Raw genomic sequence first — 16,521 nt, forward strand, 5'->3', positions numbered from 1 at the left:
AGGTAGAGGTTAAATTATTCACTTTTAAAGGTTACCTATATCGTTTGATTTATAAAACTGCGGTTCGAAAAATAATACCCCTTTTCTAGTGGGGTCGCTTAAAGCTGGTAAAGGTTTCCGAAAGGCGGCTCACCCCGCCGCTGTCCGATGACCTTAGAAAGGGTTCGCTCGTTTTGCGTCTTCTAGCAGGTGAAGCTCGGCAAAAGGGGAGCTTTTCGTTTAATCAGTCAATGTCTGCGCTTAACAACTTGCTAACCTCCTTGCTAACGCGATCAACGAACTGGAAAACGGAGCCCGCGCGGTACACGTGGTGTGTCGAATTTAACCACTAAAACAATCGCCCGCGTCTCGATCTAGTTCGATAGCAAGCCGTTAACATTAGCGCCTTGTATCTTTCTTGTAGTTGCCTTCGGTGTGTCAGATGCGTTGTAGATGGATTGGTACAACCATCCTCGGATGAAGCCACATCAGCAGCCCCTGATCGTACTGCTCCGTAGCACCATTTGAATTTTATTGCACCTTACACGCACGCAACTCAGTTTGATTACCGGCGTTTTTTTTTGTTTTTCGTTGTAGCCTCTTTTATTACACCCATCCGGTTTTTTTTTCAACAAAATAAAACGAACCACTATGATCTCTCGATTACGAAAAGCCCGCGATACGTGCTGCGAGGAGAAACCTTTTCTAAAGTATGGTAAATTTGAAAAGGTTTTAGAGCACTCCGCTATTTTTAGGGCTACTTCTTCTTCTTCTTCTTCCTTGGCATTACAACCTCTAGAGGTCTCGGCCTGCCATTTCTGGATGGGATTTGAATCCCGGTTCTGCCGTGTGAAGACCGGCGCCGTTATCGCCTCGGCCACCGGACCGCCTTAGGGCTACAGGGTGTTCAAAAAGATGGAATACACTTTACAAATATATTAAAAGCATAAGATATACTTTTCTGAATCTATTTTTGTTGATATTCCGGTTTCTTAGATTCCAGATCTAAGAAATGAGCTTCGAAAGTTGGGCGCTCACTTCTAGGAATTAAGGTCCGGAGAGCTGAGAGGTCCAAAAGTCGTTTCGAGGAAATCTGTCAAATTTTTCCAGACACCAAGCTTGGATGATATTCGCTGTATGGACATATTCTTCGTAGCCTTCATTTTGAAAGAAGTGATAATCCTTTCCGTGAAAGTCCTGAGATATCCGTGACTACAGCCTTCTTCAGAACTTCAATCTAATGGTACGCGGCGAAGGTTTTTTAAGTTTTCGATAAGCACGAGTGAGAATTACTCATACTTGGATAGGACCTTCGATAACCGGCCTGACGTTCCTGAGCTCAAGATTAAATTCAGCGATAGTGTTGGTAGCCTTCGTCCCTCTCCCTCATTCTCTGCCCTCACCTTGAATCTTGGCCTCACAAAGTAACTCTTCGTACGCTTCGAGCTCTTTGCCATCAGTAAACGCTGAGCTACCAATAGCCCTCACCTCTCACCTATTAAAGTGCAGCTGATCCCTCCTCTTTAACAAGAGCTACTTGACACAACACTTGATTGAGGGATGCCAACCTCAGTACCCTCAGCCGACCATTTTGAACATTATTTGGCTGGTGTAAGACAAAAAGTTTCTCATTAGGAAGAAGAACCTACTAACCGGAGACTCGCAAAAATAACACTTAGACTATGTCAAACCCCTTCTTCGTTGAAGCCTCCGATACCATGTGAACCTTGCGATTCGTGTACAGCTTGTATGCCAGATCATTCATCCGATCCGATCGACTAATCCAGGTTTGCAGCAGTATTTCGGACCGAGCGTTAATTTTTTCGGAAAAAACCCGCTCTTCCTCCATTATGTTGGTTGCTGGCGACCTCGTGGAACACGGTCTGCCAGATCAAGCACGGTCTTTGACCGAGCCCATCTCCAGGTTCCATCTTACAAAATTGTTGTATCTTAGTTCTGCTTCACCTCGTGGGTCTCTAGGTCTCTCACCTTTCACAAACAACTTAACTACAACGTCTTACAAACTACTTTATGCGCGGTATACTAACAAAAAATGATCGCCTCGAGACAGCCTATATATGAAGCCAAAGCCGAAAAAAAATTACCAAGACACAAAAAATGCAAAACGTTGTATTTGAGCTTATTGAAAACCCTGTAGAAAAAGAAATATTATTACTTTGCGTAAAAAAAAGGACAAATAAGTTGGAGGTTAAAACTTCTTCACTCAATAAATAATTTCCAAAAAAATAGATTCACACACACACACATACACATCTTCCCATTCCCACTTGTCACCTTCCCATCCTAATTGACCTTAGAAGTTTGCCTAAATCACTCGATCTTTCGACTTGCGGTGAGGGTGCCCGCGGGTGGTGTTATTTTTTTTCTCTTTCTTTGTCGCATAATGATGGTTATTTCTGTTTGATTAAAATTTATTTTGTTTTCGCGACAAAACGAAGCCAAAGGGGGTGTCAAAATGTGATCCCGACCCGACGATGTGGGGGTTTTGTTTTTCACAGCTTTTGTTGTTGTTGTTGTTGTGTGAAGGCTGTGTTTGTTATTGCGGTGAATCGTGTTTTTGTGCAGTGGATACGCACATACTAGAAATAAATTGAACATTCGCTGCCACCGTTTGCGTTCCCATTGTTCAGCCTGAGTAGAAATAATCATTCACCTCAACACAACACACAAATGAGCCGAACCGAGTGGTCAGGAAGAGAGGTGCTCGCGTTGTGTGATCGTCCACCACCATCAGGCCAGTTTGATTTCCTCCCATTGTGAAGGTTCTTGCCCCGATATCGATATGGGGCCAGCCAGTACCACCCATGGTTCCAATAAACGGAACATGGTCGCTTGTCGTGTGCGGCTCCTTTCTTTCCGACGTGCGTACATTTATGATTGCTGATTGAGTTAAAAGGGTCGAAATGTCAATCGCGGCATCGTGGTAACGATAGAAACCTCGGTTCGGTTTTCGGTGGAATTGGTAGCCCTCGGTTCATGCATTTCGGTGGTCACCGTTTGCAAAAACATTTAACCAACCCCGGGTCAGGGTTATGTTAATTGAAGCTGTTCGTTGGAAGTATGCGGAGAAGTATCATCATTTTAATTCGCCAACCTAAATGGCGCTCACCAATCTCGGTAGCCCATTCCGTGTGTCTCAATCGGCACGCACTAGCGGATCGGTGGTTGCTTTATCTTATCACAACGTTCGACTGGCACCGGTTGGGTAAGTTTTTGATACCTTCCCAACAGCCGCTGCCCAATCTGCCCGATAAACATCTTCCAGAACGGTTTTCCAATCATCGGCCGAAACAAGTGAATGTGCGGCGAAGCGCAATTCTTTGACCGGTCCGGCAATGACAGAAGCAACGCAATCACTAAAACAACAAAGCGTATCAGTGTGTTGCTATTTTCGACGCCCGCGATCACGCTGTTGACAGCCGAGTCAGCTTCGAGTGGACTTCGAGCACACACATGGGCCAGCACGGACAATAACACGATCGGTGTAAGCTTTTCCGTCGTACGGATTGAAGCTTTCCTTGCAGAACACTCTGTTTACGGCTGATGCTAGACCGGTTGGGGCCAATTTTCCCGGAACTGATTAAAATCACCGACACCGGCTGCGTGCTGTGCCGGGTTGGCGAGGTTGTGTGGTTGGACAGAAAATAACACTTTTCAATCAACACTTGATAATCCGACCGGAAGGTCAGGTCGAGAAGATGGTTATCGTGCACGTTGGATTAATTATTTTTGTTGTGATGGTGGCCCTTTTTCTTTAATGTTTGTAAACGTCTGCTGACGTCCGGATGGGAACGTTGTTTTGTAACCTTGCTCACACGGGTGCGCACAAACAAACAAAACCTCGGGACTTTCCCGGCGATGTTCACCGGGAAGGACCACCAAAAAGGACTCGCGAACCAAATAAAAAAAACCGGGAGTAATAGTAAGCGCATGGTCTTTTTCCATTTGGAATATTGTTTATTAATGCACAAAAGCGTCCTCGGGGACGAGACCCGGACTCCCCCGGACCGGTGGTCGTGCCTGGAAATCGTAAAATTCTATCGGCATTTCGTGTCTGCCCGCTTTTCCTACGTCCTTCACCTGTGTGTGTGTGTGTGTGTGTGTGTGTGCGTGTGTGCTACTGGGGAGTAAATGTAAGGTTATGTCTAAAAATAAAGCTTTTTACGGTGTGTAGGTATGTGACGGGCGGCTACAACACGAGCTGGCATGAGGGGATTGTATCGTAAAACGCAATAAAAGCCTCCATTTCCGGCCAGAGGGAAACTGGCGCCATTTTTGGGGGTTCTCTCTCTCTCTCTCTCCCTATCTCTCTCGCGCTCACTCTCCGAGGATTATTTAATAAATGTTTTGAAATCGAGAAACGAGGACGTAAGAAAATGGCAAAGCTATTCCGACTCTAAACGCCATACATCACCATTTGTTTCCCAACTGATTTATAAGGCTTTTATAGCATTTTCGGCGCTATATTAGTTTCGTTATATAGCTAACTTTTACCCTTCAAAATTGGCTAAAGCATCTTCAAAATTAAAAAAAAAACTTCTTAATAAACTTATCGCACTTGAGTGAGTTCTTGATTCTCATTTTCATATCGTTTGTACAATTAGCCCTGGATAACTGGAGCACCATACACGCGTCTGTGACGCGATTTGCAATTCCAATCCATTTACCCCCAAATTGTTGGGTTCCCTCGGGAGTTACATTTTAACCCGGTGTCTGTCATTCGGCTGAACGCTAGCCGAATCACCTCCAATTACATTCATTAATCATTGCTAATTATCCCGATCGGCGGGCTTGGCTCGGTGGATGAAATTTTCAAAGTCAGCCTTGCGGAAAATGTGGTTTATTTATTCCATAATTTAGTTTTAACTTTTTATTCTACCTCGTTCCGTAGTGCTCCGGTGGAAGAGCGTTCCCATTATCTTACTTAAAAGCTGCACAGTAGTTGCTGCTTAAATGAGTAAATCACGTTTGATGGCGAAAATACTATTACTTCCTTCGTAAGATGAGCCGTGAAGTTACTTTGTGCCACTAATTAGCTGGTACTATAATCTGTTAAGGTATGTTTTAAAAGTCTTTTGACATGAGTTATTTACAATGGAAACTTAAAAGGCTGTAAGATGCATAATTTTTTTTGACACACCTTACTCGATAAGTTTTAAGCAACGTATATGTTTAAAAGCAAGCAACTAATATTTTCATTAATGCAGTAAACAGCGTTGTGGGTAGAAGAACCCATAACATATTTAATTCCCTACGTTGTAGGGTCCCTCCGTCAACCAACGGGCCGGCATAGGAACGATCGCGATTGCTAAGGGCAAAAGGATAGGTGCATCTTCAGTCTCTTTGCACGAAACAAGTGTAATAACGCACTAAAATGTGTATTTTTCTATGACTAAAATTTCCACAATTATCACACGAGTTTCTTTTCGCAAAAATTTCGCTGATTGGCAGCTTTGACAGCTTTTGAAATTAAATGTGCTCTAATAAGACTACCCTTAGAAAGGCATACCATAGACGGAGTAAGACATCCGTCTAATCGTATTACGAACGCAAAAACAAGGTATTCGGTTGGCTAATTAAGAGCAAACAGAGCAAAACCTTTGACATACAATCACACCCAAATCTGCGTCAACCGTTGGCTACAAAGAAGCAGAAATAGATTTCATTTCTCTTAATTAGAGAGCTCCTAACCGTAGGTTGGTTGCCTCTTTATTTAAGTCATAATTTTCCATGAATAACTGCGTGGTCCTGTTTTTTTTATGAAACACCCTTTTGTAGAGTTCTTTGTCGTACTGTTCCATACCACGCGAAAGTATTTCACAGCATACCGACATGATTGACCTGGCGTCTCCATCGAAGCAGGTGTTCCTGTGCTTCACACTTCCGTTTTTGTGCTCGGCAATTGAATATTCTCGGCATCGGGTTTTCCACACCCATAAATACCATTATCATTTTCCGGCTTAAGGGGCGTGTGAACCAACTCTGTCATGTTGCGTTTGGCGAGCGCTCTCTCTCACACACACAGCACATAAATTCTCGGCACGAAAGTGACAATAAAACAAACCGAAAAAGAAGCAACTGATACAACAACTCTTCATGCTCTTCGCTCCAATCTGCCTCGACGTCTGGTTAGGGCAATCTTGGCTTGGCAGCACACCGACGCGTCTAATCATTGTCAAAATCCACCCACTGCATTAGCACTTGAGCAGCGCAGGCAACTCGGCGTGTGTAGTCTGTTTCCCATTCAACGATGGTTCCGTCCGAGGTGAACATCCTCCGCGTGGACTAGAGAGTTACCTAGCCACTGGTAAGGCGTGGGGAGGAAGGAAAAGGAAAGGTCAGAGCTATAGGATAGGGAGCCCTTGATAAAGTGTTTCACCCGGCGAGTCACTGTGATACGCAGACCCGGAGATCGAAATCCGACACAGCCACAGGTTCTCTAAATAGATCAGTACCGCACGGACCAGAAAGACGTCGAGCGCGTCTGTGCATCGTTGGGCACGCTTTGCACAGAAGCGACGCCAATGGTGTCACAAGTGTGCCCGCTAAGGCTAATGTCGAGTTGCCAATTAAAATTTCTACATTGTCGTAGGTGGACGTGATAGTGTTGGGAGGACTCACAGTTGCGAAGAATCTCACTTCCGTAGATATGAAGTAGCGCACGCGACCTGCTTGTTGAAACTGAGTGGGGCCGTGTGGGATGCGTTATGTTCATGCGATCGGTTTTAAAAGGTTCATAAATCATTCACAACTTAATTAGCTGTTTGATGCACCTTACCACAGCGCACCAACGTAATCGTTCGTTTCGTGGTAAACTAACGAGCCAACGAGGATAACACAAAATGTTTGAGGCGTTTGCTGGATAAACTTTTGCTGGTAAGCCACTTTGAAAGTTACTGCTACTCTAACGCTTCGACGCGATATCGATTGCATGGGTTAGGTTTGCGAGTTTTCGAGTTCAAGGGGCCGAAGATTAGAAGGCCATCGATCGATATCGAACTGGAGGAAAGCACTCGAAAAAGTAAGCGATAAAGTATCTCATCTCATTATCAAGAGGGTTCGGGCCGTTTTTTATGATTCTATTCAAGTCGTACTAGACACGAGTCGAGTAGTGGCATAGCGGGAGGCTAAAGTGGACAGGTAATGGGAAGTTCCACGAAACGATGGAGAACATTAGCCGGTGAATCATCGGCTCGTAATGTTGCATCAAATCTTGGGTCCTGGTCACTCAAGGCCTCCCAGGAGAATTGACCAATCGTGGTGTCCGGTTTTGTAATGATTCCTCGATTAACGATGATTTGTATGAGTTATGAGTAGATTCGACTATTTACTGGATCAGATCTGGCCAATGCGCTCTGTTGCCGGAGTCGAATCCGGATCCTGAATCAAATCACGAGTAAGGAATCAACAACGAGTCCTGAATCAAAAAGATGTCCGGAATCAAATACGAGTCCCGAATTGATCGGAATCATTGCTTCGGATCGTAACGGGCTCGTTATTATGTAGGATCCGATCGGAGTTGTTATTTCGATCCCAGAGCGTCTATCTCTACACTGCAAAAAAACATTTTTTACGAACTACCCTCTGTTTTGGAGACTCCACAGTTACCTCATTTCTAATAAATATTTTTCCCATCTTTTTTCTTTTCAGAATGTTATCACCAACACGAAACGAAACTTAGTGTGAACGTTCCTGAAGTGTAAAAAACCAATTCCTTTAACAAAAACAAAAACTCGACAAATGAAAGCTCTCTTAAAGCATCTCAAAATATTCCCACCAAAGACGATGGCGCCGGCACTGCAGCCATGCGGGATGCGCTGTCAAACGTTTGTCCTGCTGCTCCTGTACGCCACCATCATTGGGAACGTGTTCGGTCAGCTGAATTCGCAAAGCAAGGTCAAATCGGTCGAAATGTTCGAGTTCGAATGTTTCCCACCGTCCCAGAAAGGTAAATCTATGCAGTCAATGTCCACGTGTCGGGGTTTGAATGATTATCCTCCTCATTGTCTAATTTCCTGATCGACTTGATCGGCCTCCCGGATTAGAGGGGCGATCGATTTCAAACTTGGTGCTCGGTATTCCAATTCCATTTCGTCATAATTGTTTTGTTTTCTTTCACTCGCTCTCCTCACTCGGATACAGCATTAGCCGAGAGCGATAATTTATTGCACAGGTTTTGTTTTCGTTTTTTTGTCTTCAGGGTGGGATTTTTTTTCGCTTCTACCACGTCCGGAAGCGAAAGGCTACCCTGCAGCGTGTGTATGTATATATTTATGCAAAAGCAAAATGTCGTTGACATCGTTTGCATAATTCATTTGCTTCTCCAAAAATCACCTGTTTTTGCTGCGTGCCACAGCAACCATCGACTCTGGCATGCGATACGATAGGGGTGGATATCCTGCCACCCCGTTGGCGATTTCTTTCCCGAATGGGTTTGTAAATGAGAGGCAGCCTTTTCTGTGTGAGAATGTTTGCTTGGGTGTGTGCGAGTGTGTGGTTGTGTAGGTGAGTCGATCAAACCATGACGGGGCGCGGGTACGATGTTAGATGTAACTTTGTTTTCTTTCTGTTTGGGAGGATGTTGAGAAGGGAAGAGGAGGATGGTGGTGGGGTCTATTTTTGAAAATAGGTCTCCCCCTAACTCGGAGGTTCGGTACCTGAGTCGCTCCCTCACAATCGATTGGAATTTCCATTTGTATGCATGTAAATTAGGAGTTGCCGCGAGCAACTCGCAATACCAAGTTGGCAGCCAATTTTGGGGGTTGATTTTTTAGAGCTAAATGATAATGATCGCCGCAAGATGTTGCCCAAGATCTCAGACGCTACAGCAAGCTAGGTGAGAATGGTTCAAATTTGGTCGGTTATTGAAATCGTTTTACAACTGCGATTGACTACGATAGGGGCTTGTGAATGGTGTAGCTCAAATTGCTGGCCCAGGATCAATAAAAATGGATGAAAAATAGCACCCAATCGTCTGAAGCGTTTGGATTGAACATTTTTGAGGTTAATTAGCGACGTTTAAAATACCACAATGTGTCCGGGTTCGTTTGATAGAAAATTTCCAAAACTCCTGCTCAGTTCATTCCAGTTCAATACCTTACGAGGAGATAGCCATCCACAGTTTACATCCCAGTAGGCGGCTTTAGGGCCGAAAACTTTTGCCCTGTTTGCTGATGCCAACGCTTAACGTTAATCAACAACGAATCGAGCAACCGTTGGGAATTTCCCACACACACACACACAAGTGTGCGCTGTAAGTGGTTTGGAATGTTCTTTCGTCGCCTGCCAAAAGAAAAAGTAGGCCAAGCGAGATTAAATGCTGGCCACTTCAACCGTGCGTAAAAGTTAAAACCGACGAAGCCGGGGAAATTGTCGGTCTGCCGGTTGATCGATATTTTTGAGTTTCGCTTTTCGCACACAAATTTGGTTTTTAGGAGTTCAAAGAAGCTTCCTGTTGCCTCGAGTTTTTAACTTTTAACATTTTTATGTTGATGTGTTTTGGATCTTGGGATGTAAGTCGGTGTAGCCCAGGGAGCTGTGACGACTTCCGTGCTCGTGAGGGATTTTCCACCTCAACAAGCAGCCGAAAGCAATAAATTTGAAATGATGAACTGATCCGCCAGATGGAAACTTTTGCACGGTGAAAATGTTGTTGTGCGCGCCCATCAATCCGTCAATAATTATGCGCTAGAGTGGAGCGCGGGACACCATTTTCTATTTTTATGATCCTATGCAGCTTCATTGGGCGAAATTCTCTCCTGGAGAAGGACTTGATTCCAATTTGTACTTAAATATTATTTTAATGCAAAGGAAAGTAAAATCGCTTCAAATAAGCGAGCGTTTCCACACTGACACGTGCCTTCTCATCTTATCATAGTTTCGCCACTGACATTGTACGCGCTTCACTGCTGCCAAGGACAGTACGATAGCATTCCAAGGAACATGACAGCATACGCATGCAATATACGTCAGCAACAAACGCCCTATCAGTGATGGAAAGCAATACTACACTCTTTTTTCTGTAGTAGCCTTCAAAATGGACATGATCGTAGTTTGTAGAAGCCAAACCCGTCGCCAACTATTTCCAGGAACTGGCAGGCTCTTTATCTTCGCAAACCGATAGACGTTTTGGACCACACGTGGAACGCCTGTACTAAGTATTGTCTCCTCCCTTACGAATGATACCAGATTGCACACTCGCATTGCAGTTCCGGAAATAGTTTGCATTGGCGTCATCGGAACGTGTAAATGCAATAAGGGCTTATGGTTTTCCCACGTCATTTGTAAGTGATATCCGGTTCTGGTAATCCGGTTTGTTTGTTTTTCCCTTACCCAGAACCGATTATTGCATGTTGCGATTGTGATGACTTGACCAAACACGGAACCAGCTAGGAATAGGAAGATGCGAGATGATGCCGATGGAAACGCATTAAGCTAGCCGTGTGCTGCTCTGCTGCAAATATAATAACAAGAAGCTGCCGGCCGATTACTGTTCAATGGGCTTCTGTAACTAATTATCGCATCCTGTGCTGGTTTATGTACGTTTGTACGCTCAACCTCAATAAGTTATAAACGCTCAATCGATTTACTGCTATTACGGCGACCGACTGTGGTGCGGTGACAGTACAAGGACCTTCCTGTGCTGAGCGGACACAAACGTGCGATTGACATCGTCTCGGCTCGTGACTTTTATTGCACCTTCCACCTTCGAAATGATGATTTATGAACGGCACAATTTAACGGTGTCCCGTTTCTCATGTACCACACCGCCCGGCATCTTGATCATCGAACCGACGTGACCACACGTGGTGGTGGTGTAGTTCCAAACCACCTAATGGTTTCTTGGGTGAAAGTCACGCGCTATCCAACTTCCTGGCAGGCTTTATCACTTTATTTACTTTGCTTCTTGTTCTCCAGTGCGCTCCGATGCGAACGGAATGATAGGAAAGCGATCCCGAGAAGCTACGTGTCATTGTGGGTGACAGTTCTTTATTAATTGTGATACAGCACAATGCTACACCGGTGTTCAGTTTACATGAAGAGCCAGGATTTAAGAGGTGAAAAACGAATTACAAGACTTGTACGACTTTAAAACGCTTCGTATATGATATTCAAAACTAATTTTGAGCATTTTGACACAAAATTTGTACATTGATATTCAGTAGTTAATTTAAATTTTGTATATGTATTTCACCCCAAGGTGTAGACCAAACTCGCACTTATTTACCTTACTAGTACTGTATTTTGAACCGTTCACGGTCAAAATCCATTCTAAATTGCGTATTACCTACTTACTTACCCATCAGGCACTACAACCGTTTCGTGGTCTTAGCCTGCTGCAGAAGTCCTTGATATCGTCCACGGTCTAGTGCCGTCGTTTACCGATCCAATATCCCAGTATTTTTAGCGGATGCATCAACGTTATCACTACACTTCAGTTTGGCCTACCCCGTCTCCTCTGTAAGTGTGGACGGCTGTTACGGACGGAGTCGTCCGGTGCCATTCTCGTGACAAGAACAGTCCACGGGAGCCTTGTAATGGATCAACCATTGTCCTACCCCACTTACGGGGCCAAACATTATGAGTTGGGTTGGCCGGTGTCATTCTTGTGACATCACTTGCCAATCAAGGATTTGGAGATTCTAATTCGTTACTCTGAAGTGAGGGTTCATGCACAGGCCACAGTTATTACAACAGATCTTCTATCGTCCTATTAGGCTCACTAGACTTAATGGTACCATGAGGCCGGATAGTTAGTTGTCGCTACGGGGGAACGATCCGGATTGGACCCTGGTCCTGCTGTTTGAAAACCGGTGCCGTTGTCGTCTTTACCACCGGGGCGTTCTACCTCTCATATGGGGCCAAAAATCCTTCCGATAATTTTCCTTACGAACACAACTTGGAGCAATTCGTCAGTTTTGGAGAAAGTCCATGTTGTTTTAGTAGAGCATTTACCTTAGGATGAAATATGATCAGTTGAACTGAAATACCATCTACAGTATGAAATTGTCCCTGCTTAAAACTGGATACCATCCACCATCTTTGGTTCACCAATATCCACTGAAGCACATTGTCATCAAGCCTAAAGCATAGCTATTTCGGCACTTCAAATCATGTAGTACCCTAGTTAAAGCCAATTGTACACATCATAAAGTAGCTACATAAAGAGCTGTCAGAAAATAAATATCTTCGAACAGCAGAAGCGTATCCAAACATCCCATGCTGACTCATAAAGCGCCAACCTGCCCCCATGCACATGACTTTATCGCTGAAAAGAATTTTCACCACCTTTCGAACGACAACTCACTCTCGAAACGCAAAGCGCGTCCCGAAATTGTGTTTGACAAGATGTAGCCAATAAACATGCGCATCGAGCTGATTATGTGGTGAGACGGTACGCTTTTTTGTTGGCCGTTTACCGTGCAGAAGCGTCGTTGCTCTGAACGCAACAACGGCTAACGGTCATCAATCAACAATTACGGTTTGTCGGTTCCGCCACCACCAAAGGGGCGGAAACCGCCGGCAGGCGATGGTGGTGGACTGACAGATGACACGAGAGTTTTGACGCCTGACGACTTGACTTTCGGCGCCTGGCCCTCAGTACCGGTCGGAACACGATGAAATCGGTGTGAAAAATGACTATTTTATGAGCCGCTATCATTCCGCCGCCGGTGTGAAGCATTCGGAGACCAGTTTTTGGAAGCGTGACACATGACCGGGGCGGATAGGTTTTTTGGTGTGCTCTGTTGTTACCGTGCTAACCAGTTCCAGTTCCGAATGGAGTGTAAAATTAACTGCCTCGTCGAACGCTTTTCTCTTTCCCACACGCGAAGATGATTTTTCTTCCACACCGATACGCGTACCCGCTAATATGTTTTGACAGCTTCATCGTCTAATTTGCTCGCGTTGTTTTATACACTTTCCATTTGCTTTCCCGATTGTCCAGGCTTTTTTCTTTTCGGCCAGCTCGGAATGGTGCCGGTGGACCCATCCGGTTCAGTTAGAAATATGACGCTCGTAACCTAGTGTTTTTGGGGTGGGTTTTTGGTTGGCCGCGCGACTCCATTTCGGACTGAGATGAATCGTGATTTTAATTCAATTTTACGATTGTTGGCCGAATTGCTTTCCCCGCTTTGATTCGCACAAGAAGGAACGAAAAACCTTTCCCGCCCGTGAGTTACGTCCGGAGCAGCAGGGAGAATGTTTTGGGAAATAAAAATTAAATAAAACAAAGTGCCGATTTGCGTGGACCCGCAGCGGTACCGATTGGTGATATTCCCGCAATTCATCATTCGGACATTTACGAGGTAAATAAATTTTCCCACCAAACACTCGCTCACCCAGGTAAGCTTTATCAGGCGTGATCAAAGACGCCAAAAAGATTGTTTTTATTTTCTACAACGACACGCAACATTTCGCAGAGTGATGATGAACTGCGGTGGAGCGGTGATTTGTAAACCGATACCCGGGTCCAATACCTACTATTCCCTTCACGAGCGGGCTGACAGTTTCCTGGTCCGAGTTGTTGAGCCTTCCTGGAGCTTTGGGATTTTATTTCATGTTTATAAACCTTCCCAGTGTACGACCGCGAGCTTTATCTTTATCTCGATTGGCAGCCAGTGTACTTTATCGTTTGTTGTTCAAGTTGTTCCGTTTTGAGCGACCTGTGTGTGTGTATAAGGGCTAGTTTGTGGAATCGTTTCCAGCATAATGAAGCACCCTGATTACGAATGCGATGTATCATAAAACCACGGGCACCTCGGGATGTGGTTCTCGCGGAAACGTTTTAGAGCATTTTCAGATGCTCTAGGTCGATTGCTATTAATCGAATTAGAATTGATGGAGAATTAATTCTCATCTCCATTGGAACCGTTGGTGGGTCGTTGCGTGTCATTAAGCATTCAGCAACGTAGGACAAAGATGATTTTAAGTCTTTTTCCAATTAGTAGAGATTATATTTATGTAAAATTGTCCTTATCAACTGTTTTTTAAGGCTTAAATGAAATTATTTGTAGCAAATGAAATAGGTTTAGACTCATTTCAATAGGAACAGGTTATTAAACTTCCTTAAACTACAGCTGCATGTAATGTTCCACAGTTCAGCTGCAAGTTTTCCCCTTACCGATTGCTACAGTCCACTGTATGATTGCAACTTTCCACAACAGTTTTGAATTTTTTTACTAAACAGTTGCGACATTCTCCCTAAGTGACTCAAAATTTCTGAATTGAATCGAAATCTTGCACGTAAAATACCACAGGTGCGGTCCTTTGGCGGAAGAGTCTCTACTCGGCAGGCCATCTTCCGGACGCTGGACCGCATATCCAGCCAGAAATGGTAGGCCAAGACCGTATAGTGCCACAGAAACAGCAGATATTGAAATATGTCCACCATTTTTCAACGAATGCCCATCAAATGTCGATTTTATGGCGACCGTCTATAATCTGTAATCATTACTTGTGGTATACAATTTTAATGCCTCTAAATAACTTACCGAAACCCTTGTCATCGTTCCCTGTGCCCATTACGCGTCCCCGGTTCGCTCTTTTCCTCAACCCCTAAATGGTTCTCAGCTAATCTGGGAGCGTTTAACGTAATGCGATCTTTGCGAGCATGGAATGCTAATATATTGTACTTAAAAATTTGCCGACCTTTCATCACCGCCAGAAAGGTAAATCGATTCGATCGGATTTTTTCGGGCAAAGGAATAGAAAACGAAAAGGAAAGGACGTTGGAAAATTGATAACGCAGACAAAACCGGTCTCGCAAGCAAAATTATTTAATCTAAATGAAAGTATCACCGAGTACTGGGGGCTTTTGGGGCTCACCAAAGCAAACTTACCAACATTCCGGGCGGGAAAGATGAAATGTTTCAGTACCGATAAAAAATGTGTTATCAAGCTTGCTCGAGGACGTCGTGGAGTATGAGAGCCAGCAAAAATTGCACCCTTTCGTCAGGTCTAGTACGACCGTTGCTCCTTTTCGACGGTTGGTGTATGTGATACGCATACATTTACGCATACGAACACGGCCGGCTGAGAAAGTCTTCCTACACTAAACGCACGCTCATTTTCACCATATTGGAAGGCTTCCGGTAGTGGGTCCTGACCCGAGACCCAAGGATGTTGTGGTGGAGATACGAGTCAACTTTTGCATCCTTAAACAATTTACTACCTCGGTTGATAAAAATCTAACCGGGAAGGTCGGACCCTTTTTCGCCGGCACAACAGCGAAAGGAGACAATTTGTGAGCGTCATTTGGGTGCGAGATAGCTTGCCAGCCAGCCAACGCCGCTATACACCTTTTTGCCCGGTGGGAAAATCATTTTTCATATTTAAATAAATCGCTGCTTCTTAACCATGCCGGAAAAGTAAGCAAAATGACACAGTGTCACCAAGGAACAATGAGAAGCATTCGTCAAAACACACGAAAGCCACTTCTCGTTGCTGGTGGCGCGACTGACAAAACGACTCCGAATCGTCCGACCGGCCATTCTACGCGGTCCCATGAAGCTTTGGGGAAAGAAAATCAAAAGGGAAAATATGTATCCCGTGATATTTCTTTCCTTTACCACCGCCATCAAGCTGTCCTTAGGTGGGCTTAACTTTTTCTCTTTTGCTGCCAAACGCTGCCTGCTCGAACGCAACGTACTACGCAGTATCGTAATGTTGGCGGCACGCGGACACCAAGAAAATCCTGACGTTGCGTACGGGGTTCTTCATCGATCGGTAGACCCTGTAGACGTCCCAGTCACTTGTCGAGCCTTACCGACCGTGTTATGGGATTTACCTTAAGGCTACCTTTTCACGAATTGCGTATGCGATGGAATTCCTTGAACGGTAAGGACAAAACAAAAAGAATCCTTATACGCTTTGAAAGTTTTCTTCAAAGCAATGTTATTTTCCTCCATGCCTTTACCATTTGCGGACATTAAAGGTCAGCTGTCGGAAAAGGGAAACTTGGACACACACACACACACACACACACACATACCGAACACGGTCTAATACGGGCCAGTTTCTGTTTACAGTTTTCCACCCATCTATTCCGGTTCGGTTGCAGAATTTTCCAAAAAGGCCTCAACCATTCGTCCCTTTTACAAGGAAGGCCGGAAGGTGCGAAAAGACGCACTTGCGTCTCATTTCATTTGCCGCGTTTAGTTTGCTGTTTGTTTTGTTCGATTTTTTCTCTCTCTGTGTTTTCACCGACTCGGATCCAGTGGAATGAAAATGAACGCAAAAGTAAAGCCTCCTATCCGTTCCTGTACATACTGTGGCCCGGTGCGCTAGTTCTGACTGTCTGTAAGTGTGCCTGCAAAACGACAATACTGCGGGGATGCGTTGGGAGCGCTCGACCGCCGGAAGAAAACGAGCCTGGCGTACGGTTTTCCACCGCAAAGTGTGTGTTTCCACCATGCGTTCGTTTCGTGCGTTCGCCACTGCGACGCAGTGGAGCGCTGGCTTTCGGTTGATTTTGCTCCATTGCGCATCACCAGTTACGCATTTTCGGTGGAGCTTTCACGT

At 44.7% G+C, this 16,521-nt stretch overlaps 1 protein-coding gene across 7 annotated transcripts in view; it reads left to right on the forward strand.

Moving 5' to 3' along the window:
• Positions 1-16,521, forward strand: part of LOC118514511 — a 62,443-nt gene that overhangs the window by 15,946 nt on the left and 29,976 nt on the right. For all 7 annotated transcript variants that reach the window (XM_036061452.1, XM_036061458.1, XM_036061456.1 and 4 more), the window contains exon 3: positions 7,651-7,948. In XM_036061452.1, the coding sequence (XP_035917345.1) occupies positions 7,741-7,948 (208 nt within the window). In that variant the 5' untranslated portion in view covers positions 7,651-7,740. The remainder of the gene's footprint in view (positions 1-7,650; positions 7,949-16,521) is intronic.

This window comes from Anopheles stephensi, chromosome 3 (genome assembly GCF_013141755.1).
Source record: "Anopheles stephensi strain Indian chromosome 3, UCI_ANSTEP_V1.0, whole genome shotgun sequence".
Classification (NCBI taxonomy): domain Eukaryota; kingdom Metazoa; phylum Arthropoda; class Insecta; order Diptera; family Culicidae; genus Anopheles; species Anopheles stephensi.